Source organism: Amblyomma mixtum, chromosome 10 (assembly GCF_055824585.1).
Source record: "Amblyomma mixtum isolate Tamu chromosome 10, ASM5582458v1, whole genome shotgun sequence".
NCBI classification, from domain to species: Eukaryota; Metazoa; Arthropoda; class Arachnida; order Ixodida; family Ixodidae; genus Amblyomma; species Amblyomma mixtum.
In genome coordinates this window covers 64195579-64223521 of record NC_143021.1, presented here as the reverse complement: position 1 = coordinate 64223521, position 27943 = coordinate 64195579, and the positions used below count along the sequence as shown (strand labels likewise).

Genomic DNA, 27943 nt, shown 5'->3' with positions numbered 1-27943 from the left:
TAATTCAGAAATGTCAGCACGTATCGCCTGTTGTCCATCTATGAGCTTCTGAAACATATCCTCAACCGACGGTCCTGGATTCTCTTCAATATCGCCACAAAGAAGCAGCAGAGTACAGTGAAAACAATCATAAGCACTGCTTAAGCATGCATGTGGGCTCGGCAGAACTAAAAATCGTTCATGACAAGAGAATGCCAGCGAGTGTTTTCGCTGCTCCCTTCGTCGCTTCAGACTCAACCCAACCGCAAGAGAGGAGAAAAAACTGTCTCAAAGCAACGCGGGAAAGGAGGGTGAGTACTTCTTCACGACGTCAACGCGCAGTAACTGGACAAAGTGAACAAGTAGTAGGATCAGAGCCTCCTAACCACTTCATGTAAGCGTCGCGTGGGACGGTGGGCGGGAGGGCACCTTAAAATGTTCGGTAGTGGGTTTTAGAGAGAGCACCTTCTCTCCATTTCGGGAAAGGCGGCTGGGACGGAGAGGACAGAGCCACGCGGAGCCCTCGGGGAAAGAATAAAGGCCAACAGAAAAACCGGGGATAAGCAGGTATTTTGTTGCAGACGGACCTAGGAAATGCACGGAAGGCAGTGGTGAGGCGAAAGAACACAGCATGAAAAATAATTTGCGCAAAGACGTGCCAGTGAGGGGACGTCTCTGGGGGTGCTTTTTGTTTTGTTTTCTTCTCTTGAGTGCTGTATCTCTTTGGTAGCCCAAAGGGAACACCCCAAGCTGCCGGCTCCGTTGAGTTAGCCTGTTCTTTCTCGTCGATAGAAAGGTTCCGGACGATTTGTGATTAGTGTCTCCTACTTATAGGGTGAAGTTCACTTAGTAAAACACGTTGCGGGGCTAGTTGGTTATGCATTTTCTTTCGTTAAAATTTAAGCAGCGCTAACTTCTAGGACGAATACACAGAGGACATGACAGGACAGCGCCCGTCCGCTCATGTCCTCTGTGTATTCGTCCTAAAAGTTAGCGCTGCTTAAATTTGAACGAAAGAAATTTATTGGGTGAAGGGCGGGGCCGTTTCCGATGGTGCATGTTATCTGCGCTTGGACAAGCTGCGTCTTCAATGGGCCATCACTTGGCGAAGAAGAAGCGGAAAGAATGCCTTCACAAAAGCAATGAATTTGCTTTATCTTCATCAACGCGTCGCTACAGACGGCGGCTAGTGGACATCAAGAAAGCTGGCGCAGTCGCCGGAGGCTCACTTTGTTCATTAACCAGTCGTGAAGGCTATGCACGACATGTTGCATGGAGATGACGAAAGCGCTCGTAGTGCTGAAACAAGCAAGAAACCTTACGCCTGCAGCTTTCTCCGCGGCGACCGTAATACACCAGAAAAAAAAATGCAACGTAATATGCGTAAAGGACCATGAAAAAATCATTCGTAAAGAAGTTTTTTTGTTATTATGACGTTCAAACAGCAGCTCTTCACAACAGTCAAACATGCAAAGTCTTGCAATTTGGGCACGCTTAGCCCTTTCACATCCTATATAGGATCTTCAGACCTGCTAAATATGAGAATGTCAACAGTTCCGGTGCACAGCTAATGCAATTGTACTATCGGAGACAAAAGTGGTATACTCTACGCGGCGCGAGCCGGAGCAACGGAAAATTGCGTTGCAATGCCATCTAAAGGCGGAATCTGGGATGGAGACAGCCAGAGTGCGTGGCGTTTATTATCAGCAGTAATGTGGCTTGGCTTGTTTCAATGTTCCGAGCTCTAGCTCACCAAAATGCCGCAGTTTTCTGTTGCTCCGGCTGCTGCCGCGTGGAGTATACCACTTTTGTCCCCGATTGTACGTGCGACTGTCGATAGGTACTGCCCGGCAACTCGCTCATGGCTCATGACGCTTCTGCATTTTGAAGCCTAGAGTAACCTGCGCAGGACTTACGAAGGCTGCAACAGGCAGTATGCTAACTGTTTGGCCAAACATAGCCGCCTTGACTTTATCAGGGCGCTCGACGGTGAGCCCCTATGGCGGTCGCCCGCAATTCACCGCCTTGTGGCCCACGTCCTTCATGCACACACGGCATGTTTCGCAACTGCGCTGCCCATGCTTAGCCCTTTTCTACCAGATATGCAGGATACAGGCGGAGAATATGTGGGAATGGCAAAGGTGCCCATGCCCCGCCCATGTATTTTCTATACAGGACCATGTAGGCTACAGGCGGGAATACTGGCGTTAGCCCACACACAGCCTATTTGGCTCCGTCAGGGTGCTATGCGGGCAGCTTCTATTGGGCGTGCCCGCACATCACCGTCAAGCAGGCCTGCCTATCTTTTACGAACTGCATGCAACCCATGCTTAGCAATTTCATAGCCGATTTAGGCTATAGGCGGAGAAGACGTGGGGATAGCAAATGTGCCCATGCCTAGCCCATGTGGGTCCGCCCCACATGTTGCTCAAGTAAGGCCTCAGGTAAGCAGGTAAGGCCGATAGCAACGCCTGGCGAGCGGTGTGCTGCCCACACACCAACGGGCGGCACGTCGCCTCAAGAAAAGTGTCGCTAGTGTCGGTGAAATGTATTCTAGCTCCTAGGTTGCATATAAGGTTACCTATACCAATTTTTCATGTATCGAATTATCAATAAATCGAACTCTTCAGCTCCCATTCGAGTTCGATATATCCGGGTTCTACTATTGCCATTGAGATACGCGGTGTTTGCTACTGTCGGCTGAGAGATGGCGCCAGTTGGTGCTAACCTACAAATTTACTATGCTCTGTTCCTTTCTCGTGTTAACTACTGTACTCTAGTATGGGCAATAACAACTAAAACGAATACGAACAAGCTTCTTGTCTTGCAAAGAGAAATTATTCGTCTCATCGTAAACTTAGAACCAACGTCAAATATTCAACGCATAATAACATCACTTAATATGATCCGTATGGATAATATTTATGAATATACGAATCAAATTAGCTCCAGCTGTAGGAATAATCAGGAGATGCAAGTGGATGCTTCCTACTAAAGTAAAGATTATTCTGTACCATGCTATTTTCGAGTCACATGTCAGATATTGCCATTTGGTGAGGGTTAACACTAATATTAAGTCGAAAGCCTTTAATGTCTCATCGTTGTAAGCAGCAGTTGTCGACAGAAATGTCACGCTTTTCAATTGGTCGAAACGGCCATGACGTCACAGTGCGCGAATTTCAAACGGGGCTAATTGTACTTAGGCTAGTAATCATGCAACCAATTGCAGGGATCGTATAGTGATGCTCCAAGTAAGTGGGACTGAGCTTAGTTATTGATTAATTACCCAATTAGCCCAATTAACGTTTCTAGTCAGGCCATATAAATAAATAAAGCCGAGTAGGAAATTGGTGGAGCTCGGGTATCGAACCCCGGTCTTCGGCGTGCGAGACGAGCATGCTATCCACTCCGCCAGCCAGCTCGATGGTTTCGAATGAACAAAGGCGCGTCTAGTGAATACAGTGTCTTCGCTCACTCCCATCTTCCTGCCTTCGCTTCCGGCGATGTTTAGCTGTCCACCGAGATATGAGAGATACATTTCCTTTCCTCAAAAACCAATTTACCGACGAGCGAGGCGTAGAACCGAATGGGCAATGGCGTTCTATGGACTCCCTGGCAGCGTTGCAAGATGCTGTCGCATTCCACTCTTAGAGGCGAAGCTTAACATCTTAACCACACATCAGTGACCACACTTTAGGTCAAAAAAGTGCCCCCTTGAATTTTGATGGGTGTTCACCGAGATATGCGAGACAGTTACTGAGTAATTTTTCTTTCCTCAAATACATTTTTCATTTCCTTCATAACGGGCCCTCTTTGTCTTGTTTCGCTCCCACTTCCTCCCTTCCTCTACGGTGCGGTTCAAGTGTCCACCGAGATGACAGAGAATTGCTGCGCCAATTCCTTTCCTCAAAAAGCGCTGCGTTCAAAAGGGCAAGGCATCGCGCCGAATGGGTGGTGGCGTGGACTCCCTGGCAGCGCTACAACACGCTGTCGCGTTTCACTCCTAAAGGCGAAGTTAAGCGTCATTAATTAGCAGTTAATTAGTATTCAGACATTAATCAGTAATTAACCATTAATTAATGATTTGTCATCACTTAGTAATTAGCACCCAATTATATGTGACGCCACCAGTGCCACAGAAGCAGCGAAAGTGGTTCGGTAAACGCTTTCGCCTCTACGCACTTTATACAGTCAAAGTGCCCCCTGAATTTTTTCTGAAACTTTTGTCTTTACAAAAACAGGCCCTTAGAGCTATAGCTAATGTCGATTATGTATCTCCTACAGAATCATTGTTTCCCAGGAACAGGATTATGCCACTAAATGTTCTACACGAGTTTCGTCTTTTACACGTTTATGAATCACAGCTTCACGATCAGGCGAATAATTTATTAAATATGACTAATCAGAGCATCACCCCAGTGCCCCGGATAACATGACACCATGAACACTGGCACGTACCGCGTCCGAGAACTAATTACGGTCTGCAGTCTCTATTATACTGTTACGCCGCGCTGCGGCGCTGTCGCACTGCAGTGCAGTGGAAAGATGAAGAAGAACACGGTGTGCGCGAGACCGCGGTGGAGCCCGCCTGCCGCTGACCGTCCAGTGACGTCCCCGATCCCGACTTGTAAATAAACCCGTTCCCGTCCTCGCAACTTAGTGACTCTTGGTGGAGTTGGGGTTTTGACGTCCTGGACCCTATCTCCGTTCGCAGCAGCCGACGCTTGGCCGGGCTACCACCCGCATTTCCCATTATGGCTACCCGAAACGGCACCAATCCACCACCTGCCAGCACCTCTGAGCCGGGTCTACAAACCAGCCGGGACAGCCCGAACAGGTCAGGTTCTGGCCGCCTCAGCGCGAGCCCCGCATGTTTTCTGGCGCTGCGGACGAGGACGTCGAGGAGTGGCTCAAGCACTACCAGCGTGTGAGCAAATACAACCGCCGGGACAAGTCGATGCAGCTCATGAACGTTGTTTTCTTTCTTGCGGGAATGGCACTTTTATGGTTCGAGAACAATGAGGACGCACTAGCTACATGGGACAGTTTTGTCGACGAGCTCAAGGCGTGTTTCGGTGACACGATATCGAAAAAAAAGAAAGCCGAACAAACACTTGCCCAACGAGCTCAACGACCTAACGAGACTTGTACAACGTACATTGAGGAAGTCCTAAAGCTGTGCTCCACTGTAAATCGCACCATGACTGAAGACGACAATGTCGTCCTCCTCTTAAAGGGTATTGCTGAAGACGTCTATCATTTCCTGATAACGAAGGACGACCTCGCGAATTCGTCTGACGTCTTTCGTCATTGCCGAACGTTTGAGGCCCTAAAGACTCGCCGCATTTCCCCCAAGTTTGGCCGTCTTTCCAACGTGCCCATCGTCGCCAGCGTGGACTTTGCGGGCAGTGACGACCTTGCTTCAATCGTCCGACGCATCGTCCAATAAGAGCTGAGCCAGCAAATGCAACGCCCCGCCGCTGATCCCGTATACAACGCATGCTCGCTCCAGCCTCCACTCCCTGAACCACAAGTCAACTGGGCCAGACAGGCCTACCCTGGTCCACGCACTAATACCGACCAAGGTCGAGTGTCTGCACCTCCAACGCACCAGTCCTACCCCCGCTCTGAGGAAGAGCACTATTTTGCGCCTCGGAACTCCTACCCCCCTCCGAGCGACTTCCCCGGTACTTACGCTCCACGTGCGGCCCCAGTTTGCTACCATTGTGGTCGTCCTGGGCACATTTCCCGTTACTGTCGGCGTCGCGACCAACCACCGCGCTTTTTCACACAATCGTCGGCCCGGCCGTCCCTGGCTTTCCGTGGCCCCCAGTCCTGGAACCCTCCTCGTGACTGGCAGCCGCGCCAAGACCGACTCTTCCGCCCCAATTCTCCCGTTTCAGACCGCAGCCTCACACCACCGCCTTCGCGACGTGGCCGTTCACCATCGCCTCGTCGTTGTTCTTCCCCACCACCGCCGGAAAACTAGCTCCTGCGGCCGATAGAGGTGAGGTCGCGGAACGGTCGTCATCAACAATTCCTCTGCCGGTCGTCATGTTGAAGAATAAAGTGTCTGTGTGTGTTGGTGGCTTAAACACTCTTGCATTAGTGGACACCGGTGCCGCTGTGTCGGTGACGAGCTTTTCTTTCAAAAAGCGCGTTGGACGCAAAGTGATGTTTGCATGGGACCAGAGTGCCAGTTTTCGTGGTGTTGGGGGTGAAACTTTGCGCCCAGTTGGCATCTGCTTCGTATCAGTAAGCAATAGCTGGAGAGAAGTTTCGAGCAAAATTTGTCGTATTACTCCATGCCACGCATGATGTCATATTAGGTATTGATTTTTTACGTGAATGCGGGGCCACTTTGGATTGCGGAACAGAAGTTTTTCTCCAGCGCAATATGCTATCTACTTTTGTGCAGGATTCATCCGACTGCAGTGATGGTGTCTTTATTGTCACGCAAGATGTGCTTTTACCAGCCATGGCAGCAATGTTCGTCTCTGTTCGCTCTTCGGACAACCGCAAAGGCACCTTCCATTTGCTTGTTGAGCCAGATGTGCACAACGCCGCGAAACAATGTTCTGGTGCCCCGGGCCATTGTTGCCGTAGTCGACGGTTGCGCACAACTATGGACAGTGAATGCTTCATCGGAACCTGTTTTGATCCCATCGGTGCTTAAACTCGCTCGGTTTCATGCTTACGACATTCTTACTATCCAATCCGTGTCTGAGTGCGAGCCTTCCAGTCGAGCAGAAGACTTTTCCGTCAATATCATGCGCATGATCAGCAAGTCGCTTCCGTCGTCCGAACGGCTTGCTTTGCAGACTGTTCTTACCCAGTATGCGTCGGTATTTGACTTTGCTCACCCAGCCATTCTACCTTCGCTGCCAGTTTCTCGCACGCAGCATCACATCAACACCGGTACCGCTCATCCGATCAGACAGAAGCCTTATCGTGTGTCCCAGGCTGAACGGAAGGTAATCAACGAGCAAGTGCAGGATATGCTACATAAAGGCGTCATCCGGGAGTCGTCAAGTCCATGGGCTGCTCCTGTTATACTGGTACGCAAGAAGGATTATTCCTGGCGTTTTTGCGTAGACTATCGTCGTTTAAATGCTGTGACGAAGAAGGACGTCTACCCGCTCCCGCGTATTGATGATGCCATGGACAGTCTTCAATCTGCATCGTACTTCTCGTCGGTTGACCTGCGCTCTGGATATTGGCAGATCCCCATGCATCCGTCGGACAGGGGAAGACAGCTTTTATCACGCCCTATGGACTGTATGAATTTAATGTCATGCCCTTTGGGTTATGCAATGCCCCCGCTACTTTTGAGAGATTTATGGACACAATATTGCGTGGGCTTAAGTGGGAGGTCTGTATGTGCTACCTCGACGACGTGATAATTTATGGAAAGACCTTTCGCGAGCATAACGAAAGACTAGGTATGGTGCTGGCTTGCTTCGCAAGAGCTGGACTGGTCTTAAACTCCAAGAAATGCCACTTTGGTGAACGGCAAACCCTTGTCCTGGGGTTTCTTGTCGACAAGGATGGTATCCGGCCAGACCCACAGAAGATCGCTGCCGTACGGGAGTTCCCACAGCCACGCTCTTTGAAACACCTTAGACGCTTTATGGGCCTCTGCTCATATTTCCGCCGCTTCATCCAAGGTTTCGCCCAGCTCACTCGTCCTTTGACTTCCCTCCTTCATAAAGACGCCCCGTTTGTGTGGTCGCCTGCCTTCCAGCAGCTGAAGTTTTTGCTCACTTCTGCACCTGTTTTGCGCCACTTCGACCCGGCGGCGACGACAGAGCTCCATACCGACGCCAGCGGTGTGGGCGTCGGCGCAGTGCTTATGCAACTTCACAACGTCACAACGGCGCCCAGCACGTGGTCGCATACGCAAGTCGCACTTTGACCAAATCGGAAGGCAACTACACCGTGACGGAAGTCGAGTGTCTCGCTGTAGTCTCTGCTGTGCAAAAGTTTCGACCATATCTACATGGACGTCACTTCACGATTGTTACAGACCATCACTCGTTGTGTTGGCTTGTTGGCCTCCGCGATCCTTCCGGTCGACTCGCTCGCTGGGCCTTACGCCTCCAAGAATATGACTTTACAGTGGCGTATAAGAGCGGTCGCCACCATGCTGATGCCGACTGTTTGTCTCGTTTCCCTCTGCCAGACACGGCAAGTTGTGAAGAGGACTTCGATGAGTGTTTATCTTCTGTCTCTACCGAGTTTCCTAGCCTTGCGACTTTTAAGCAAGAACAACTCAAGGATCGTAGTCTCCAGCCGTTGTTTGATCAAGCCCGTACGTCTGCTCCTGTAACGCCGTTTGTCATATCAGAGGGCGTGCTCTATAAGAACTATTCGGTGGAGGGTGCACGTCTGCTTTTGGTTGTCCCTGCCAGTCTTCGTGGCATTGTCCTGCATGCCATGCATGATGATATTTCTGGCGGACATCAAGGGTTTTCTTGCACGTTACACAGGACGCGGCAACGCTTTACTGGCCTGGACTTTACAAGACAACTCAGCAGTACGTTGCAGGCTGTCTGCAGTGACAACGCTTTAAGCATCGCACTGCCTCGCCCGCCGGCTTGTTGAAACCGATCAGACCACCTTACTCCCCTTTTGAGAAGATCGGGGTCGACTTGCTTGGACCGCTTCCCAAGTCTACCACGGGCCAACGCTGGATTATAGTTTGCGTCGACTACTTGACTCGCTACGTGGAGACAGCTGCTCTCGTGTCCGCCAAAGCAACAGACGTCTCGTCCTTTTTGCTACACTCGGTGATCCTTCGCCACGGAGCTCCTCGTGTCGTAATCAGCGACCGTGGGCGCCAGTTCATTGCCGATGTCGTGTAAGAACTTCTACGGCTCTGCAATTGTGACTATCGTCATTGGACACCCTATCATCCGCAGACGAATGGCCTGACGGAGCGCATCAACCGCACCCTCACGAACATGTTGTCCATGTATGTAGCGGCCGACCATAAGAACTGGGACACCGTGCTACCGTTTGTAACATACGCTTACAACACCGGAACACACGGCGTCACTGGATTCCCCGTTCTTTCTGCTCTACGCGCGCCTACCACGCACCTTTCTGGACACGATTTTTCCCTTTTCTGACCATCGTGATCCGTCCATTTCGCAGACTCTTTGCCGTGCGGAGGAAGCGCGACGACTAGCTCGCCTCCGAACACTCAGTGCACAAGTTCGCACCAAGAGCCGTTACGACAGTGGACACATTGCGGTGACGTATGAGCCCGGTGACTACGTTTGGCTGTGGACGCCACTGCGCCGACGGGGCCTCTACCAGAAATTCCTCGCAAAGTACTGCGGCCCTTTTGTTGCTCTGGATCGCCTCAGTGACGTTAACTACACAATCGCCAAAGTCACCCCAGGCAATCGCCGCTCTCGCAAGGTCCAGGTCGTTCACGTCGCCCATCTTAAACGCTGAAATCACAACGCTGACTAACTCGCTCGAGGTCGAGCTTCGACTGCCCCGGGCGAAGTGTTACGCCGCGCTGCGGCGCTGTCGCACTGCAGTCCAGTGGAAAGAAGAAGAACACGGTGTGCGCGAGACCGTGGTGGAGCCCGCCTGACGCTGACCATCCAGTGACGCCCCCGATCCCGACTTGTAAATAAACCCGTTCCCGTCCTCGCAACTTCGTGACAATACTTCCTTTCTTCGCTACTGAACAAGTTTGGGTTCACTAATGCCACCATTTTCACCGCAGCGGTGAACTACAAAAGAAATCTGTTTCTTTAGTGTGTTGTTTTAGCGTGTGTGTACAGCGTAGTTTGTGAAATGCTCTTCTTTTCATCCACAATCAGATGTTGTTTTCTTACAAATCATTTGTAATTAGTTCGTTTGTGTCTGGCCCTATAGTTTGTGTATTGCAAGAAGCCAAAGTGCTGGCCATTGCATTTTCTGCATAATGTCTCGTTTTACTTTGTTTTCTGTTCTGTTTTTTTCTTTATTTTTCCCCTTCCAAGTGCTACTGAAGCAACATAGGGGTTGGGAGCATTGTCAAGCTGCAATTGTGGCTTTTTTTCCCTTCTCCTCAGACATGTACCTCACTTGAAATAAACCTTGAACCTTCAACCTTAAATATCGCTTGTTACAATCAACCTACATTTATTCGGCAGGTATGGGTAATTTCTTGGTAAAACTTGCATCTCTTGAACACCGCACTCCAATAGTAAACACTAGATGCAGTGACACATGGTCCCTACCACATTTTCGAACAGACTACAAGTTACAATCCTTGGCTCATAATCTTCCCGTTTTTCTCAACAAATACATAGACACTGTTGGTTTTAGTCATAATCTATTGAGAACCTTCTTCGTGCAAATATAATATATCCATACATGTGTTCTTACTTTAAATATTATACTCGCATTTACAAACTTTCTGTCTTGTTGAGCTTTTTCCATTGATTTTATTACTGATCAACTTTTTGTTTTGTTTTCATATCGTGCTACAGTGACGTATGCATTCTATAACACTTTTGGATGAACTTCTGGAATTTGATGTTTGCTCCTGCTATGTTGTGTACTGGTTTCCTGGGCCTTTGTGAAGCTGTTTGTAAAGCTTTTAGCCCAGGCGGCCATCCGCTTTTTGGAAAATAAATTTGATTTGATTTGATTTGATGTTCAGGCACAGTCACTACATGAGGCTCTACGGTTTATAGATAACAGTGAACATCCAAGTAAATCTACGGTAGAAGTTCGCAAAAAGCGATTGAAGATTGCTGGCTCAAATTTAGAGAGGTGTCATAAGGATGGAAGTGTCTGAATGAATGCATATTTTAAAAAGTGGCGAATTTTAGCACCAATTTATCAATTCCAATTAAGTAAAAAGGAAAAAATTCCGAGCATGGAGGACGCTACCACCACCCTGTTTCAAAGACGATGCCGTTATAAAAGCCTAATCCTAGAAACGGCTTCATGGATCCAAGAAACAGTGCGAATAACGCGCTGGGACACTACAGAGCACATTCAAATGAGCATGGGCGTCCGGAGGGGGGGGCAAGGGGGGGCGGCTGCACCCCCCTGGAAAATCACTCACTCGAACCGTGGGTGATGGCCGCACGCCAGGGGCGGTGGTGCGCTCAGCCAAAAGGGTAAAAGCAGCCCCGCTTCCACGCTTTGGGTCACATCTGCGAAATGCCGCGTCCGGGCGCGCGCCGTCCCGCCGTTTTCAAACCAAGCCATCGTTAGCTCTACAAAAGGGCGACTTGTTGCAGACATGCAGCGGCACCGGCTAGCATGTGTTTCGAGCCGCCTTGAGATGGGTGTCTGTTTCTTTGATCTCTAGACAGATGCGACACGGAGGCAGACAGGGCACAGGGCATCTTGTTCTCGCCTTCGTTACGCCGGCCACCGATGAACTCTTCAGGAGGGAAGGACAAATCAGCCATGTCCACCCCCGCTTTGTCGGGCTGCTCAGGGGCAAGCGGGCGATGAGTTGGCGCCGCCGCCGGATCCACGGGAGAGCGCAGTTCGGTAGAAGCGCTGCTTTCAGAATCTTCGGCAAAGGGGATTAGCTGCTTTTGTTCACGGCGACGCAGTCTCCAGAGGCGCCCCCACACCAGCGTTCCTTGCGTCTTCTTCGAAAACCGGCGCCTTTGGTCAACGCAGCCCGATGGCGCCTGCCTGGCTCGCCTGTCACCTCTGGCAGGGCCTCAAATCCCAACAGCGCCCATGTACTGTGTGATGTCAGTGCATGGTAAAGAGACCCAGGTTGTCGACGTTATCCGGAACTCTGTACTACTCCGTCCCTCATAGCCTGAGTCGTTTTGGGGCTCTGAACCCCATAAAGTTCAGATATCTGGGCGTTATATTTTCGCATAACTTAAAATGGAATGCTCACATAAATAACATATCTGGGAAAGCACTTCGCAAACTTGGTTATCTCAAACGAACCTTAAAAAATGCCACGAAGGAATGTAAATTAACTGCTTACAAATCACTAGTTCGACCCATCCTGGAGTACGCCTCAATTGTCTGGTCCCCTCATTACGCGGGCGACATTGACCGTTTAGAATCAGTTCAAAAAAAAGCAATAAGATTCATCTTCAGCCGGTATGATCGCAAGTTTTCACCTTCTTCCCATATGCACAGTTTATCTTTACAAACATTAGAACATAGGCGCACACGTGAACGCATCATTATGCTGCACAAGATCGTTCACACATCATCTGGCATTCAGGCACCCTTCACATTTGTGTCATCAAGCGCACGTGCAACCCGACGGAACCACCCATTAAACATTGTTCCCTTCAAACCACATATAGATTGTTTTAAATTTTCTTTTTTCCCTCTAACCGTTGAAATTTGGAATGGATTGGACGGCTCACTTTGTTCATTGCCAATTGAAGATTTTGTTGTTCAGTTGCCTGACAATTTGACCCGTTGATCTGTTTTTAATATTTCTGTGTTATCTATTTCTATGCTACCCATGTTATTTGTTTTTACTCATGTATTCACCCACTCCTGCTATGTCTCTCCTCAGAGACAGCAGTATTTATAAATAAATAAATAAATAAAAACAAATTTTCCGACCGGAGTGGCGAGTGTCCATTCCCCTCGGAAGTCTCGCGCGGCGTTCCTTTCACCCCAAGAGTGCGCATTCGGGGATATTGCGGCAAGTAAGCCCTTGCACGTGTGCGCGCCTCTGTGTTCGTGCTTCGGTGTCTTTAGTGGCCGGTTGTCAACGAAGGTGAGAACAACCACGACAGCGGACGAGAAAACGACGAGCGGCGAGCAGTGTGTGTGCGGTTGCTCGACTGTGCGGATGCGCGATCAAGATGGAGCGAGGTGTTTGAAGCGGCGAGCGTGCATTTATCTTGTAAATAAGTTTTCGTTGTATATATAGTCATCTTTTGTTTTCAAAGTACGCGTTCAACCGTTTTCCCAATCAATGTGTATGATGAGTGTGCACCGAGAGCGTGTAATGAAGCACGGAAATGAATTTATCACCCGTGTAATTACGCAATTCGCCCAGAAAAATTCGAGGCGCCTACAGTTGCTGTTCAAGGAAGACTGACTGAGTGACTGTAGTTGCGTGTTTGTGAACATATTGTGCTGTGTGCTGGTCATCAATCCGGGTGAGTCGAGAACCCGTATGCAGCAAGACTGAGCACTCTTCTGCACGAAGTGACAGTACCTTTTTGCATTTTTTAGTAATTTTAATTGTTTCTCCCTTGATAAACTCCAATATATCTCTCCTAGCCACGCTTTAATTTGCTGTTTATAATTTTTCTTTCATGTGTGTATTTCCCTTCTTTTTTATTTATATATATATAAATGAATTTACTCTGCAAATAGTGCGTTTTTCCTACGAACATAGCCCCCCGCCCCTCCGGCGTCAAGAACTAATGGAGCCCCCCCCTGCAAAAAATTCTGCGGACGCCCTTGCAAATGAGTAGAGTTTTTCGCGTTGTTTAAGCATTAATTCTAACCAACTCGCCAAGATTTCCATCCTCCAGGAGTACAGGCTAGCTCTTTGGCCTAATTTTCATGTGCACCCTTCAACCTCAGCAATCTCAGTAATCCCATTGTTGCAAACGTGCTTATACCAAACATTTTTTATTTATTTATTTATTTATTTATTTCAAACGAAAATCCATTTACAAGGGTGCAATACCCACAATGCTTTAGGACCCATAGCCAGAGGCTAGTTTCGGGTACTTCACAATATTGTACATTTCAAATGCGTCACGCGAAGGCGACAAATTGCGTTCATAAAGTAAAAGTCACATTCTTAACAATTTAGAGATAAACAAAAGTAAGCGTACACAATACACACATACCCACAAAGAGTAAAACAATACACCAAGACTTCACATATTCATCAGGAACGTTTTCAAAGATTGCACAAAGTTTCTTTTCAGTTTAATATCATCAGGTATGCCATTCCGAATCAAAACTCCACTGAACTCTGTTAGTCTTTGCCCGTAATTTTTGCGACACACTGGTAAGTTGAATTGTTTGGCACTAGCCGCCCTAGTTTCCCTTTTAGGTCTTATAAATATGCTATGGGGAAGTAGATCATAAATTTGCAAGATTTGGTGAATTGTCTGCGCTACCTTTGAAGTGAATATTGAGTGAAAAGGCAGAATACGGCTTGACTTGAAGAGCGGTTTGCTAGAGTCAGATAATTTTGAAGAAGTAATATTTTTACCGCACTCTTCTGTAATCGGACTACAGGTTCGAGATATATAGGATACGTGTTACCCCATGACTCTATGCAATACATTAGTTGGCTCTGTATAAAAGCAAAGTAGAGTATGTGGAGGATTGAAAAATCTAAACATTCTCGCGCTTGGAATAAAACATGACATCCATAAGCTAACTTTGTGCAAACCTGTTGTACTTGATTTTTTCAGTGCATGTCAGAGTCAAAATGTGCACTAAGATATTTGAAATTATTTACTCTTTGTAGTTGCACGCTATTTAAATACAACGCAACATCCTTGTAGTTCAACTTTTTTCCCCTTGAACTAAATACAGCGTACTTAGTTTTTTGAATGTTGATGGAGAGATTATTGTTAGGTAACTTCTAATTCTTCATTTATTTTATTGTTTAGTTCATTTATCGTGTCTCCTATACACATTAAAGCTGTGTCATCAGTGTACATTAATGCTTGGGAACATTTTAATATGGTTGGAAAATCATTCACGTATAGTAAAAACAAAATTGGTCCCAAAACTGATCCCGGCGGCACTCCAGTTAGCACGACCTGCGCCTACGTTATTCATTACCACATGCTGTATGCGGATTGAAAAATAACTATCGAAAAGTTCTGATATATTCTCTATAAACCCATACTTAAAGAGTTCATCTACAAGAATTGCATGATTAACAGTATCAAATGCCTTTTTTACATCTAAGTACTGTGGGGACGTACTCGTCCCCTGTGGTTCGCTTTCCGACAATGCACCCTTAATTGTGGTTAGCTTCCCCTCAATGCACCCTCCTTAGTTGTTACTAACAGGGGAGGGCGCTCGCGTCACAGCGACACGAGCGCCACAGATGACGTGTTTGCTGCTCGCGCTCGAGGGAGAGACTGTCCTCTTCTGCTTGGACCCGGGTGCAACGGATCGGTAGTGCGTGCGGGGTCATTACTACCGCTAATTCTTTCTCAGGACCCCGCCGCTGCCGTCTTCAATGGACGCCAACGGCGTGAGGGGGCGGCGGGGGCGCTCAAAGCGAAGCGTCTCCTTTCTCGGAACGCGGCCGCTCGCGAATGCGCCCTGAAGTACGGGTGTCCCCCGCCCCGCGGTACCGATTCGCGCACGTGCTGGCACGACTGTGCGTTTGTGCTTGTTTTTGCTTTTATTTTGATATGGAGAGGGTGGTTCACCTTATAGAAGCTGGAGGGCTGACCATGCCCTTGAAGAACCAATCATGTTAAGAGCGCAACATAATTGGAACCTACCACATGTGGGCCGGGCCTTTAGGGCTTTAAAACCGGGCCCCAGAGCCGGAATAAGGGTTCTGCGCTAAGGTGAGATGCTATGCATCTTCGCCTATGCCGAGTAGGGGCCTCCTCTAGTGTTAGCCAGTTCCACCTTTTTGTTGTTTTGTATCCTTTTGCCGTTTAATTTGTCTCGAGTGCCTAAACATGTATATGCTGTAAATATCTGTATATAGATCTTTAAGTTTCGCTTGATCCCTGCGTGTCTACTCAACGTAAGACCGTCTCTGACGGGGCACCTATGGTGCGAGGAAGGAAGATAGAGAAGCTGAACTTTACCGGCGCAGCCGACAGGATCCTGCGGCCATCGGAAGACGGCGCAGGAAGAAGACTGAAGGCAGGGAAAAAGGCGACGACAAAGCAACAGGTCAGCGTTCGAGAAAGGACCTGCGGAGAGACGTCGGCAAGGACCACGGCAGTAGTTCAGCGACGCGAGACTGCGTCCGGTGAAGGAAAGCAGCGCGTCGAGAACTCGACGGTCACCGGCGGGTTGCAGCAAGTCACGACGACGTGCACAGGACCAGCGGCGTGCGACAGCTCATCGCAGCGTCCGGTGAAAGTGGCGGTCGACTCCGACGCCAAGGAGCTGGCAATGCGGATCGACGCATCGAAACTGAGTTTCCTTCGTCGCATTGTTCACGTCCCTGTGCATGTGTTCGAGCCGGTAGGACAGTTGAGGGGTACAGACGGCGATATGGCGAGTTATCCATGCCGGCCCTCACTCAATGTGAGGTACCAGGTTGAGTTAGCGAAGGCGCGCTGAGCGGACCTTCAGGCTCAACTTGCGAAAGTAAATGGCGGAAAGGCGCTGCTTCGCGAGGAAGAACCTCAGGGTGTTAAGTATGTCTTGAAGGTAATAGAAGCAAGACGCCAGCAGGTAGAGCTCAAGATCTCTGAGATCAAGGAGAGTAGAAGAGCCAGTGAATCAGCCAGGGAGAACTGCTCCGAGTCCCGAGTTGTGAGGCCGCCTTTGCTGGTAGACAAAGGATTATGTTTGTCATGCACAGGTCAGGGAAACAGCAATGAGGAGGCTGAAAGCAATCAGCCGGTATGCGGGGACGCATCTTTGTTAGGAAACGCCGCAAAACGGTCAGGAAGTGAAAACAGGATTCCTGAAAGACGCGGAAATATCGCAGCTTTTCCGCCAGCACGGGCGGCTAGAAAAGAACAGAGGCAGCCCAATTCTCATGATCTAGGGCCAATCGAGACCAATGTGTCCGATAACGAACAGTACAGGGGTGGAATTCCTGCAGGCTCTATGACTAAGATGTGACCTCTGGCAGGGAGCTAGTAACAAGTGAACATCTGGCGTTGCTGCAAACGCACACTGTGTCGGCCATAGGGCATGAAGTGCCCCGTAGCGTTGCTGGTGGCAAGAGCCCTTCATACGAGGCAGAGAGCGAACGTGGGCCTGCTGGGCCGACCGGGCAGAGCGCCGCGCAGTTGTCGAACGCACCCGGTGTGTGTCCGGCCAGGTCATTTGAGGACCCGGAAATGAGTGGCGACTTGCCGCAAGGCAAGCTCGGGTCAAGTGACTGCGAGGGAGCTCATGGAGCCTCGGAGTCAGACGATGCCATGAAACCGGCAAGTGCTTATCAAGCAGGGAACGGCAACGTCAGTGTTTGCCCGAGCAGGAACGGGGCAAATAGCTCTAACCGAGGCGAAGTGCCAGGAGGCAGGTACACGGCTTTTATGTTGAAAGTCGGTACGTGGAACATTACGTTCCGTGCTGCAGGTCGCCAAATCAAGAGTAGCGAGACAGGCCGCATTGGTATGGTTAGACGGGGCAAGGGCTGTGCTCCTTACGCAGCACACGGTTCGTACCGGCGCGCCAGAGAGAGCGTGCCCCCAGGTGCGTCGTGTGGTCAGGGATTGGGACCCATCGAAGGCCGGGACGTGTTTGATCCTGGAGGGCACCAGCTGTTGAGTTCTTGCCCCGCTGTGGCACCAGCCTAATGAGCATAGTGGCCATTAAGCGTTCGTCGCGTTGAGACGCGTGGTGGCTCGAACGCACACAGGGACGCTCGGTGCGACCAAGGAGGCTCACGTGGCCGCTTTTGGACCCCATATCAGTGCTACTGAACTCTCCAGTTGCGAGTGTCGGTGTGTGTGTGTGCTTGTTCGCGAGCAGGACGCGGGTGTGCATGCAAGTGAACTGGGTACATGGACGCATTGTTACGGAGCACGGCATACATGCCACTGTGTGCAATTTGCTTACGTTGTGTTGGTTACCGTGTGCATTTTGCTTTTGGTTTTGTTGGTGCTAGTGCTGGTGTGGCTGCGGTATGTCGGCCTCTAGGCGATTTCATGAGTTGGACCGATCCCTTCTTGTTGTAATCCTGAAAGTGCCATTTGGGCCCTTTGTAGAATCTTGGAAACGGCGTGTAAGGGATCGGTAGTGCGTGCGGGGTCATTACTACCGTAAATCCTTTCTCAGCTACCCGCCGCTGCCGTCTTCAATGGAGGCCAATGGCGTGAGGGGGCGGCCGGGGCGCTCAAAACGAAGCGTCTCCTTTCTCGCAACGCGGCCGCTCGCGAATGCGCCGGTAGGTACTGGTGTCCCCCGTCCCGCGGTACCGATTCGCGCACGTGCTGGCACGACTATGCGTTTGTGTTTGTTTTTGCTTTTATTTTGATATGGAGAGGGTGGTTCACCTTATAGAAGCTGGAGGGCTGGCCATGCCCTTGAACAACCAATCATGTTAAGAGCGCAACATAATTGGAAGCTACCAAATGTGGGCCGGGCCTTTAGGGCTTTGAAACCGGGCCCCAGAGCCGGAATAAGGGTTCTCAGCAAAGGTGAGATGCTATGCATCTTCGGCTGTGCCGAGTAGGGGCCTCCCCTAGTGTTAGCCAGTTCCACTTTTTGTTGTTTTGTATCTTTTTGCCCTTTAATTTGTCTCGAGTGCCTAAACTTGTATATGTTGTAAATAGCTGTATATAAATCTTCCCTGTAAATATCTGTATATAAGTTTCCCTTGATCCCTGCGTGTCAACTCACCGTAAGACCGTCTATGACGCGGCTCCTCTGGTGCGAAGATAACGTTGCAGTCTTCAAGTGAACAAACCGTCTCTGGCGGGGCACCTATGGTGCGAGGAAGGACGATAGAGAACCTGAACTTTACTCCGAGAAAGCGCACGGACGTGTCGCGCGCATCTTCGCTCTTCGCCGGCTTGCGCGAACCCTTGTGGGGAGGAACGTTCGCACCGAATCTCGTCCTGCCCGGCCTCGGAGTTTTCCTCTGCCCTACCGTGGGCGAACATTCGCTCGTAACCGTACTGGTGAGTCGGTCGTCCTCGATTCCTGAGTGTATTTTGTTAATAGCTGGCGTTATTGTTGGAGTAGCAATAAATGCGTTGTTTGTGTCAACCAGTGTGTCGTTCCTTTGTTCCCTCAGAGCAAGGCCCGCCGTGGTCGACGTGCGCTCGGTAGCGTACGCGACCGCGGGGTGGGGTCCGGCGATTTTGAACTGTGTCAGCCGCGGTTAAGCGGACAGAACGAGTTCATCTCCCCAATTAAACCCCACATCTGGCAGCACCACGTGCGGACTGCTCTTGGCACATTGGACAACTGTCTCTTCGGTTCGAGGAACGCTCTTTGTCCGGACTTGACAAGTGCTAGGCCTAGTGTGAATTTTGATCTCTAGCACCTGCGGCATGCTTTCTTGAGTGCGAGGCGTATTGCGCTGCAGCATGTTTGAACTTTTCGACATGCTCAGCGCGTTTTTCGTCACGTTTTCTCTGGAGTTTCTTCAGAACGAGAACCACGTGGTCCGCATGGAGGGAGCGCAAGGCCTAGCGCTTGCGGAGTTGCCGAGCCCGAAGCGAGTGAGTATGGAAGCCGCGTGTGGTCCGAGTTTTCTGTATATATTTTCTCGCTGTCTCTGTTTCAACTCTGGGAGTCGCGGCTCCGGGAGCCGGGTGGCCTAGAGCCACGGGTGCCGCTACGAGCACACTGGTATTGCAGCTCGGCACCGGGCGCTCCGACACCGTCCGATACTGTGGGCGCCGACCGCTCAGAAGCTGCTTCGTGCAGTGAGCGGGGTAGAACCACCCCACAGAGTGGTGATGTCTCCTCGTGGCTGCGTGCACGTAACCCGTTTCGGGTCTTTCTTTTGTTGAGGGTCGTTGGGACAATGGAAGTGAGGCCTAAGGCTTTTCAGAGCTGCCCGCGCCATGTCGGAAGAGACGCGACCACCGGACCGTGGTTTTGAGAGGGGGCACACTTTGCTGCCAACCCATTTTGTGAACTCGCATGAACTGAGCAGTTTCGTTCAACTCAAGAAAGGGCTTTGTTCACTCGAACTTTGCGTTGCAGAGCCGCCCGACACGTTTTGCTAGCGAGTTGAGCATTGAGCCACGAGACCCTTGCGGACGCCGTTTCCCCTCCCGTGACCTACGTTAAAGGCATGCGGATTGTGTTTCGGAAATCTTGCGGATCCACTGGGGCCAACCAGGCTTGCTGTCCTGTGCACATCGTCTCGCTGCCGCCGGCTGCGACGGAGCGGCCTGTATCCTGTTCGCCGCATCCATCCGGGGCAGCCGTGGCGAGACCAGACAGCAGCCACCTCCGGCTGCTGTTACCCTGGCGACTACTTCAGGATCCTGGCCTGCAGTTTACAACCGGCCCTCCTCTTCGCGGGCCTACAGACACATAGTCCGCTGGCCATGCGAGTCGTCCCAGCGGAGACCTTCACGCCGCCTTCGGATTAGCGCGGAAGTCTGCGTGGACGCTGTCGGCGTGACCTCTGCTGCACGACCTGTCTCAAGTGCATGAAGACCAGGAGACTCCTCCATAGCATGTAACTGGCAGGCGCGTGGGTCTATTTAAGGTTGGGGGGATGTAGGGAGGCACTCGTCCCCTATGGTTCGGTTTCCCGCAGTGCACCCTCAACTGTGGTTAGCTTCCCCTTAATGCACCCTCCTTAGTTGTTACTAACAGTGGAGGGCGTTCGCGTCGCAACGACACAAGCGCCACGGATGACGTGTGTGCTGCTCGCGCGCGAGGGAGAGATTGTCCTCTTCTGCTTGGGCCCGGGAAAGCGCACGGACGTGTCGCGCGCATCTCCGCTCATCGCCGGCTTGCGCGAACCCTTGTGGGGGGAACGTTCACCCCACATCTCGTCCTGCGCGGCCTCGGAGTTTTCCTCTGCCCTACCGTGGACGAACATTCGCTCGTAACCGTGCTGGTTAGACGGACGTCCTGGATACCTCAATGTATTTTGTTGCTAGCTTGCGTTATTGTTGTATCAATAAATGCCTTGTTTGTGTCAGCCAGTGTGTCGTACCTTTGTTCCCTCAGAGCAAGGCCCGCCGTGGTAGGCGTGCGCTCGGCAGCGTACGTGACCACAGGGTGGGGTCCGGCGGTTTTGAACTGTGTCAGCCGCGGATAAGCAGGGAGAACGTGTTTACCTCCCCAATTAAAACCCCACAGTACACAACTATAACAATCTTTTTGTCGTGGAGGGCTCTGTTTATAGTTTGCGTTAGCGCAAGAACGGCGGATCCTGCTGATATATTCTGTGTAAACGTATGCTGACTAGGGGATATAATCTTTTATTTTGCGATAAACTTCTTTATTTGTATAGACAATATTTTTTTCAAAACCTGTATTGATAATACTGAGGACTGAAATTAGCCTATAATTGCTTGGATTGGACCATTCTGCTTCATTATAGATCGGTACGACTTTAGCGACTTTTAAGGTCGCAGGATATGTTGAGCTCTCGATAGAGTGCATATATAGGTGTAATAGGTGGTCTGCTAATATGTCAATGTTGTCCTTAAATAATTTTACAGGGATCGCGTCCAGCCCTGAGGCTTTGCTTACTTGAAGTGTACCAACTACCCGTATAATTTCGTGTTACTCAAGGTCATTCATTACAAAACTATTTATAACTGGGCAGGCCAAACTACCAGGGTCAGATGTGGGGGTGAGCTGCTGCGCTAAGGAGGTCCCTATATTTAGAAAATAGTTGTTAAAATTGTCCACTACATTCTGATCAGTCACATCAGGTTGCACGTGCTGCTTGGAGCGAAGGCAGACAGCATCATTTACAACATTCCACAATTTTTGCTGTATTGCCGTTTGCTTGCTGGATGAGAAAAGAATAATATTCCTTTTCCTTTTCCTCATTGTGTATACTCTGCTATTCCTAAGACGCTTAAATTGGCTCAGGTAGTAGTCATTAGTTTTATTCTGTTTCCATTTCTTATACCAGTACTCTTTTTTCTTTAAGTCATCAAGAATGGATCGTATCATCCATGGCAAACAGGTTTCTTGTATTTTTTTACACTTGTACTTTCAGTACTTTTTTTATTATGCTTTGAAGAGCACTACTAAAATTGTTGAATTCTGTGTCTACATTACTCTCATATAAAGCAGAAAAATCTGTTTGTTCTCGCAGGCTACGAAGAAGAGCATGGTTTATTTTTTTACGCTGTTTATTGCAGTTATGATACCACACTTTGGGATCTCTTGACTGTACGGCAACAAATATGGGCAATCGGGTCACAGCATACAGCAGCAGAAACACTGTCATCAATGTAACAAAGCGCATGATCAATCAGCGTTCTTGTGTTGGTGGTAATACGGGTAGGTTCAGTAATCAAATTATGCACGTGGAAAGACTGCAACAGGAGTGTGTATTCATTTTGTGCGTCTGAGGTCAAGTCAGTATTAAAGTCACCAACAATAACCATTCTACTCTTTTTCCCACGTGACAAAAGGGCAAGCAATGTTTTAAACTTCTCAGTGAAACACGTCAGTGATGAACTTGTGGGGCGATACACCATGCCCATTATTAAGCCACTTGCAAGTTTGTTAAAGAGTGCTTCTATAGCATTGTCACTGACAGAGGCTGCAGACAAAACCTGAAATGGGATGCTACCTCTGACAAATATTGCTACTCCGCCTCCCCTAGCGGTGAATCACGTGGGAGAGAGGATAATTTCTACCTTGAGATGGAGATGGGGTCGTTTTGTCTCAGCCATGTCTCGCTCAAAACAAATAATTCAAAAGTGCAACTCTGGCGCGAAATATATGAAGTCCACTCATTAACATTTTTTCATAAACTTCGGACATTGCAGCGAAGAATCGAAACGGCTTTCCCATTATTTATGAGTCGGCATTGTCTCCATAATAAAATCTTGATCGTGGTACTAAGGAAACAGCAACATGTTTCTCTTGTCTCTTTCTTTGTCTCTATTTTTCGCGCTGTTTAAGCATTAATTCTAGCCAACACACAAGGATTTTCATCCTACAGAAGTGCAGGGTAGTTCTTTGGGCTCATTTTAATGTGCGCCCCTCAACCTCACCAATCTCATTAATCCCAGTGTTGCAAACTGCCCATACCAGCCATTCTCTGCGTAGTAAAATCTTCATCGTGGCACTAAGGAAGCAGTGGCGCGTTTGGTTGTCTCGTTCTTTCTCTCCATTTTTTGTGCTGTTAAAGTATGAATTCCAGCCGACACGCCCATATTTTTGTCCTCCCGAAGCACAGGCTAGTTGTTTGGGCTCACTTTCACGTGCACCTTACCCCTCAGTAATCCCAGTGTTCCAAACGCGCACATACCACACATTGTATGCGTAGTAAAAAATTATCGTGGTACTAAAAAAACAGTGGCCCTACTCATAGCAATCAGTGTCTGTAGAGCAAGAAATTCATCGTGGTAATCGAGACAAAGCGCAGTGTTTGTCTTGCCTCATTCCTTGTCTCCGTTTTTCTCATTATTTAGTAAGAATTCTAACTCACTCGTAAATCATTTTATCCTCCAGAAATATGATGCTAGTTCTTTGCGCTCTTATTATGTACAGCCTTCAGCCTCAGTAACCGGAGTAATCCCATTCTTTTAGCCGTACTCGTAGATGTCAGTGTCGGCAGAGCACGAACTTCGTCGTGGTACTCAATACACAATGCCGTGTTTTCCTTCCCTCATTCTTTGTGCGCGTTTTTTGTGCCATTTAAGTATGAACTTTTACCATATCGCCAAATTTTTGTCTTCGAGAAATCACGTACGAGTTTAAGTGCTCTAGTCCTGATTGTGAGATTTAACGCCCCGAAGTGATACATGGGCTAAGACGAGCGGCGCACTGGAACGTTGTTTATACATTTATACCACCTGGGATATATTAACGCGCGTTGACAGCTTACAGGACACGGGCGTTTCAAAGTCACGCATTTAAAGATATCTTTCTGCAGAAACTGCGGTGGCGTTCTTTGTTGGGCGCACAAGGTCGGAACGTGACTTAAATGTCATTAGGTCGTGTAAGCAATGAACTGCGTTGAAAAGGAAATGAATTGTGCTAAAAAACAAAATCTGAAACAATCTGTGGGGAATCGAACCCAAGACCCATAGGTTAAGTGTCAGACATGCTGACCGCAGGCCACGCAGCCACCTTCATAATGCTTGGTTAAACCGGTCGTGTGGTTTCTCGATACCATGGACAGAGTGCCTGCACCTGCGTGGGTAAGATAAGCCGCGGCCAGGACCCATTGAGCTATCGCGTCACACTTTTCAAGGCGAAGGTTAATTGTCGAATTCTTTTTTTTTTACCACACTCACCTTACAGAGACAGAGTGCCAGAAAACCCACAAGCTGAACTCGTCATAAGCACGGAATGGCTGTGGGCTCGTCCATGGTATTGAGTTCAGCGGGGCACTGAGAATGCGAATTTCACCCCTTTGTCTCCCTCTTATCTTATCTGCATTAAGTTTCAACCTAAGCCAAGCGCAGGGGTGGCGGAAGTCAGTTTCTCAACTCCCAGCCATGTTTCCGTACGCAACAACTGCATAGAGCCTATTGCCTACAAGCATTTATTTCAATGCACCGGCTCCCTCTCAATGCTTCTGGTGATTACGAGAAAAGGAGCAAAAGGGCGTGACATACCACTTCAAGAACGTCCGACATCTTCGCCAGGATCTCGTTGGAAAGCGTCTGCAGCAGAGGGACGCTGCAAAGGACAGTTGGAAAAAGATTGAGTGGGATGCGCTGTTGTGAGAGTGAAAGAGCATAGCGCGCAGGCGTGTTCAGAAACGGAGCCCAATACACTGCGGGAACATATTGCGTCCTTCAATCGCAAGAATGTACACGTAGAAGCAGGATGAGAGGAAACACGGAAGCGCATGGCTGCCGCCCTTCACGAAGGCCTGCTGCAGACAGCCGGCGAGGATCAGCGGCAAATACGCATGCTCAGTCCGCAAGGCTGGCTGCTCTCAGCTCGCATGCGCCTGGTGCCGCCCATTCTATTAGGATCTCGGCGGCAGCGCTTTGCGAAGCGCGACGGCCACGCGCCCTCATGTTCCTCCCCATATTGCGTCTACGTGTACATGCCCAGGACTCCAGGACATCGTCAGCTCAATCCACCTGGCGGCGATCAGGAGCGCTGTCGTTTAGATTAATTACATAATGCGGCGTTCCCATTCTCTGCTTCGGAAGGCTTCGAAAAAACATGCCTACCACACCCAATGTTGCAAAACAGTAAGCGCCGTCATTGGCAGGGAATGGACAGTGTGGTGGTACTTTAAAGCCTGTGTTTTTCTTCAGCTGTCGCCGAGACACGCAATGCACTGTTTCAACGACTCAAGAAGGTCATTTTTTCCCGTTGATTGTGAGAATCCATTCACAAGATGTCTGCAATTAGCTGTATCGTCTACAGAGAAGTCTAGTTTGCCACTTATAATGTCGGCGTTGCGAATGTGGATACACAAGAAACTACGGACGCAATTGCAGTGCTGGAGCCCCAGACAGGCGCAGTCATGAGGTGCCCAAATTCGAAGGCGGGGAGAGGTGGTTCATGGTAATCGAAACTTTGTTTCAGTCTTCCTGCTGCCTATTGCTGCCTATGAGCAGACTGCTCCTGCTAAGACTGTAGAAATGCGGCAAAGCTAGCTTCAGAACGAACAATAAAAAACTAGTTTTGGCATGTAGTGAGCCGAAGCTCACCTCTGGAATGCAAAGGTGTTATCGTAGGTTGTACTAGGTCGAGGCTCCTCGCCTTTCAGGAACGGCGAAACGCCGAACGCGAGATTTTTCCTTCAGCTATTTTCTCTTCCTTTCCTACTCTTCTCTTGAGCCTTCTCCTTTCCATTTCTGGGTAATCGGGACAGTCTTCAAACCAAGGTGAACTCAACCTCTTTTCAACAACCGCCTAAGATATTTTATGGCGTGGATTGTTATTGGCTCTTATTTTAAGCAAATCCAGACAAACAACACCGTTTCAGTTTTCACCTTTCCATGAATAGGGATAGCGACACCACCATACCAGCTCAAACAAAGTGTCAAAAGGTAACTCATCGATGTATACGACATTAGGACTGGCGGAAAAATACTTGGTCAGCACTGAATTCACTGATATTTTGCTAAATGAATTGGAATGACGGGACATACCGTGCTTATTACAAGAAGAGGGTGCAAGTTCGTTCTTCTTGCTTGTAGTGTCTTTGGCACATTTTGTAACATAACTCGCTTTCATATCAAGGTTTCTGTATAAAAACAAGCTTTTTTTCGAGCACTGAAATAATTTGTGACTGCACGATTCGTCTTTCTAATCATTCCTTCGTGTATATTTTCGTCTCCTAGTAACCAGCACAGCGTAGATCTTTGCACAACAAGCAGTCAACTAGCCCCCTTCTTGCGTAGTTACTCCGGCCATATGGGTGTCGTAGGAACCGAATATAAGCTCTTTAAAAAGCTCCGTTTAGGTACAAGATGACCGCAAAATGTTGTTGTTCATGTATGAACTCCTCCTGAGATATTTTCAAGGAACTTAATGTGATTGTGGTCGCGCACATTCACTAACCCAACACAGCTGTATGTCAGCGGTGCAACACTTCCAAATATTGTGCAAATTGATGTAATGAAATTTCGTCGAAGTTCCCTCGGGATGCAGTGTACCCTGTATCAAACAGCTTTTGAGGGTAACTAATCTTAATTACCTCAACTTAATGCGGAAGATTTCTTGACCACATAGCAGAGTGTGATTAAATTTTTATTTACTCCTAAAGGAACGCAGTGTTTTATGTCAATATGCGCCTGAAACGAGAACGTGATATGCTTTGCCGCCCACTGAAGGAAAGAGCGCAAAAGAGTAGGACGCGACGCTAGAACAGAGGCGCTGAACTAAGAACTGAGGTTTATAGTTAGAAAAGAAGGGTTTATTGGTCACACAACACAAAAAAAAGTGGCCAGTCGGGCTACGATCAGCTGATGAAGAGCATGAAGGGTAACTTTAACGTGTCAGATGGCTTATGAAAACGAAGTTAGAAACTGTCAGTGAAGATAAAAATGACATTCATCGATAAAAAAATTAGAAACAAGAAAAAATGGTGCATCATGCTGTACAGTAATGGTGACGGAAGGGAATGAAGGATTGAAGCAGCAAAATGGGCGAAAGTGGTCGTCCAGATAGGCAAGTTCTTCATTGTGCACTGTGATTGACGGGATGCTTGCACAATCTTGACCGATGTGAATGCACAGCGCCTCGTATCTATTTACATGTGCGCTCTTCTTTGTAACTTCTGATTATGTTGCACTGGTCCAAGGTTCAAATTCAGTCATCGCAAGACGCACAATGCACTGCCATACTAGTCCCGGTTTCAGTACGGAGGTGACCCTTCTGATCAAACTACCGGTCGTTTATGCATCGGCCGGTCTGTCCCACGCAGCATCTGCCACACGAAAGGGGATCTTGTCTACGACCCCAGTCTTACATGGGACAAAAGGTTTCTTATGCTTTTGAGCGCAGCCTGATTGCATGTTCTGGACCAGGTTCAGCTTGCGGCAGAACTGTGTTTGCTTCTTTAAATTGTTTCTTGTTTCTCGCTCTTTTTTTTTGCTATGAATGTAAGTTTTATCTTCGCTCGTAGTTTCTAACTTCGTTTTGATGCGCCATCTAACCCGTTAAAGTTACCCTTCGAGCTCTTTATCGGCTGATAGTAGCCCGATTGGCGCACTTTTGTTTCTGTATTGCGTGACCTATAAACCCCAGTTGTCTAATAATAAACCTCAGTTTTTAGATCAGCGCCTGTGATGTCGTGTGACGTCTTTTTCTTTGGCGCTGCTTTCTTCACTTGACTTCATGCACCAACTAGCCCTCCAAAAAGCGCTATTGGACGCTTTATCACATTTTGTAGGTACTGAGCGTGTAGAATAGTGTGTCTCGAAAACAACTATTTCAACAAAGGCCGCTCTTCGAAATGTGATGCCGACCAGAGCAAGCGACCGAAAGCTGCCGTAAGCTGCCAATGCCCCAGATTCCTGGACACGTAACTATTGCGTGTGAACCCATCATCCTGAGGGTATACAAACTTAAGACATATTGCTGCAGGTCTAATGGCGCACTCTGCAATTGGTGTGCTAAGAGTTTTGAGGCTGTGCGCAAAAGCGGCAACGAGAATAAATGTCTTCGCTCATATCACATTCCATAAACTCTTGACCGCAGATTTACATTACGCATCTCATTTCGGGAACAC

At 48.8% G+C, this 27943-nt stretch overlaps 1 protein-coding gene across 1 annotated transcript in view; it reads right to left on the bottom strand.

Moving 5' to 3' along the window:
- The window catches only part of LOC149325953 (cGMP-dependent protein kinase, isozyme 1-like), a 387178-nt gene that overhangs the window by 72540 nt on the left and 286695 nt on the right, over positions 1-27943 (bottom strand). Inside the window, exon 6 of the mRNA XM_089562935.1 lies at positions 24360-24423. Within this exon, the coding sequence (XP_089419061.1) occupies positions 24360-24423 (64 nt within the window). The remainder of the gene's footprint in view (positions 1-24359; positions 24424-27943) is intronic.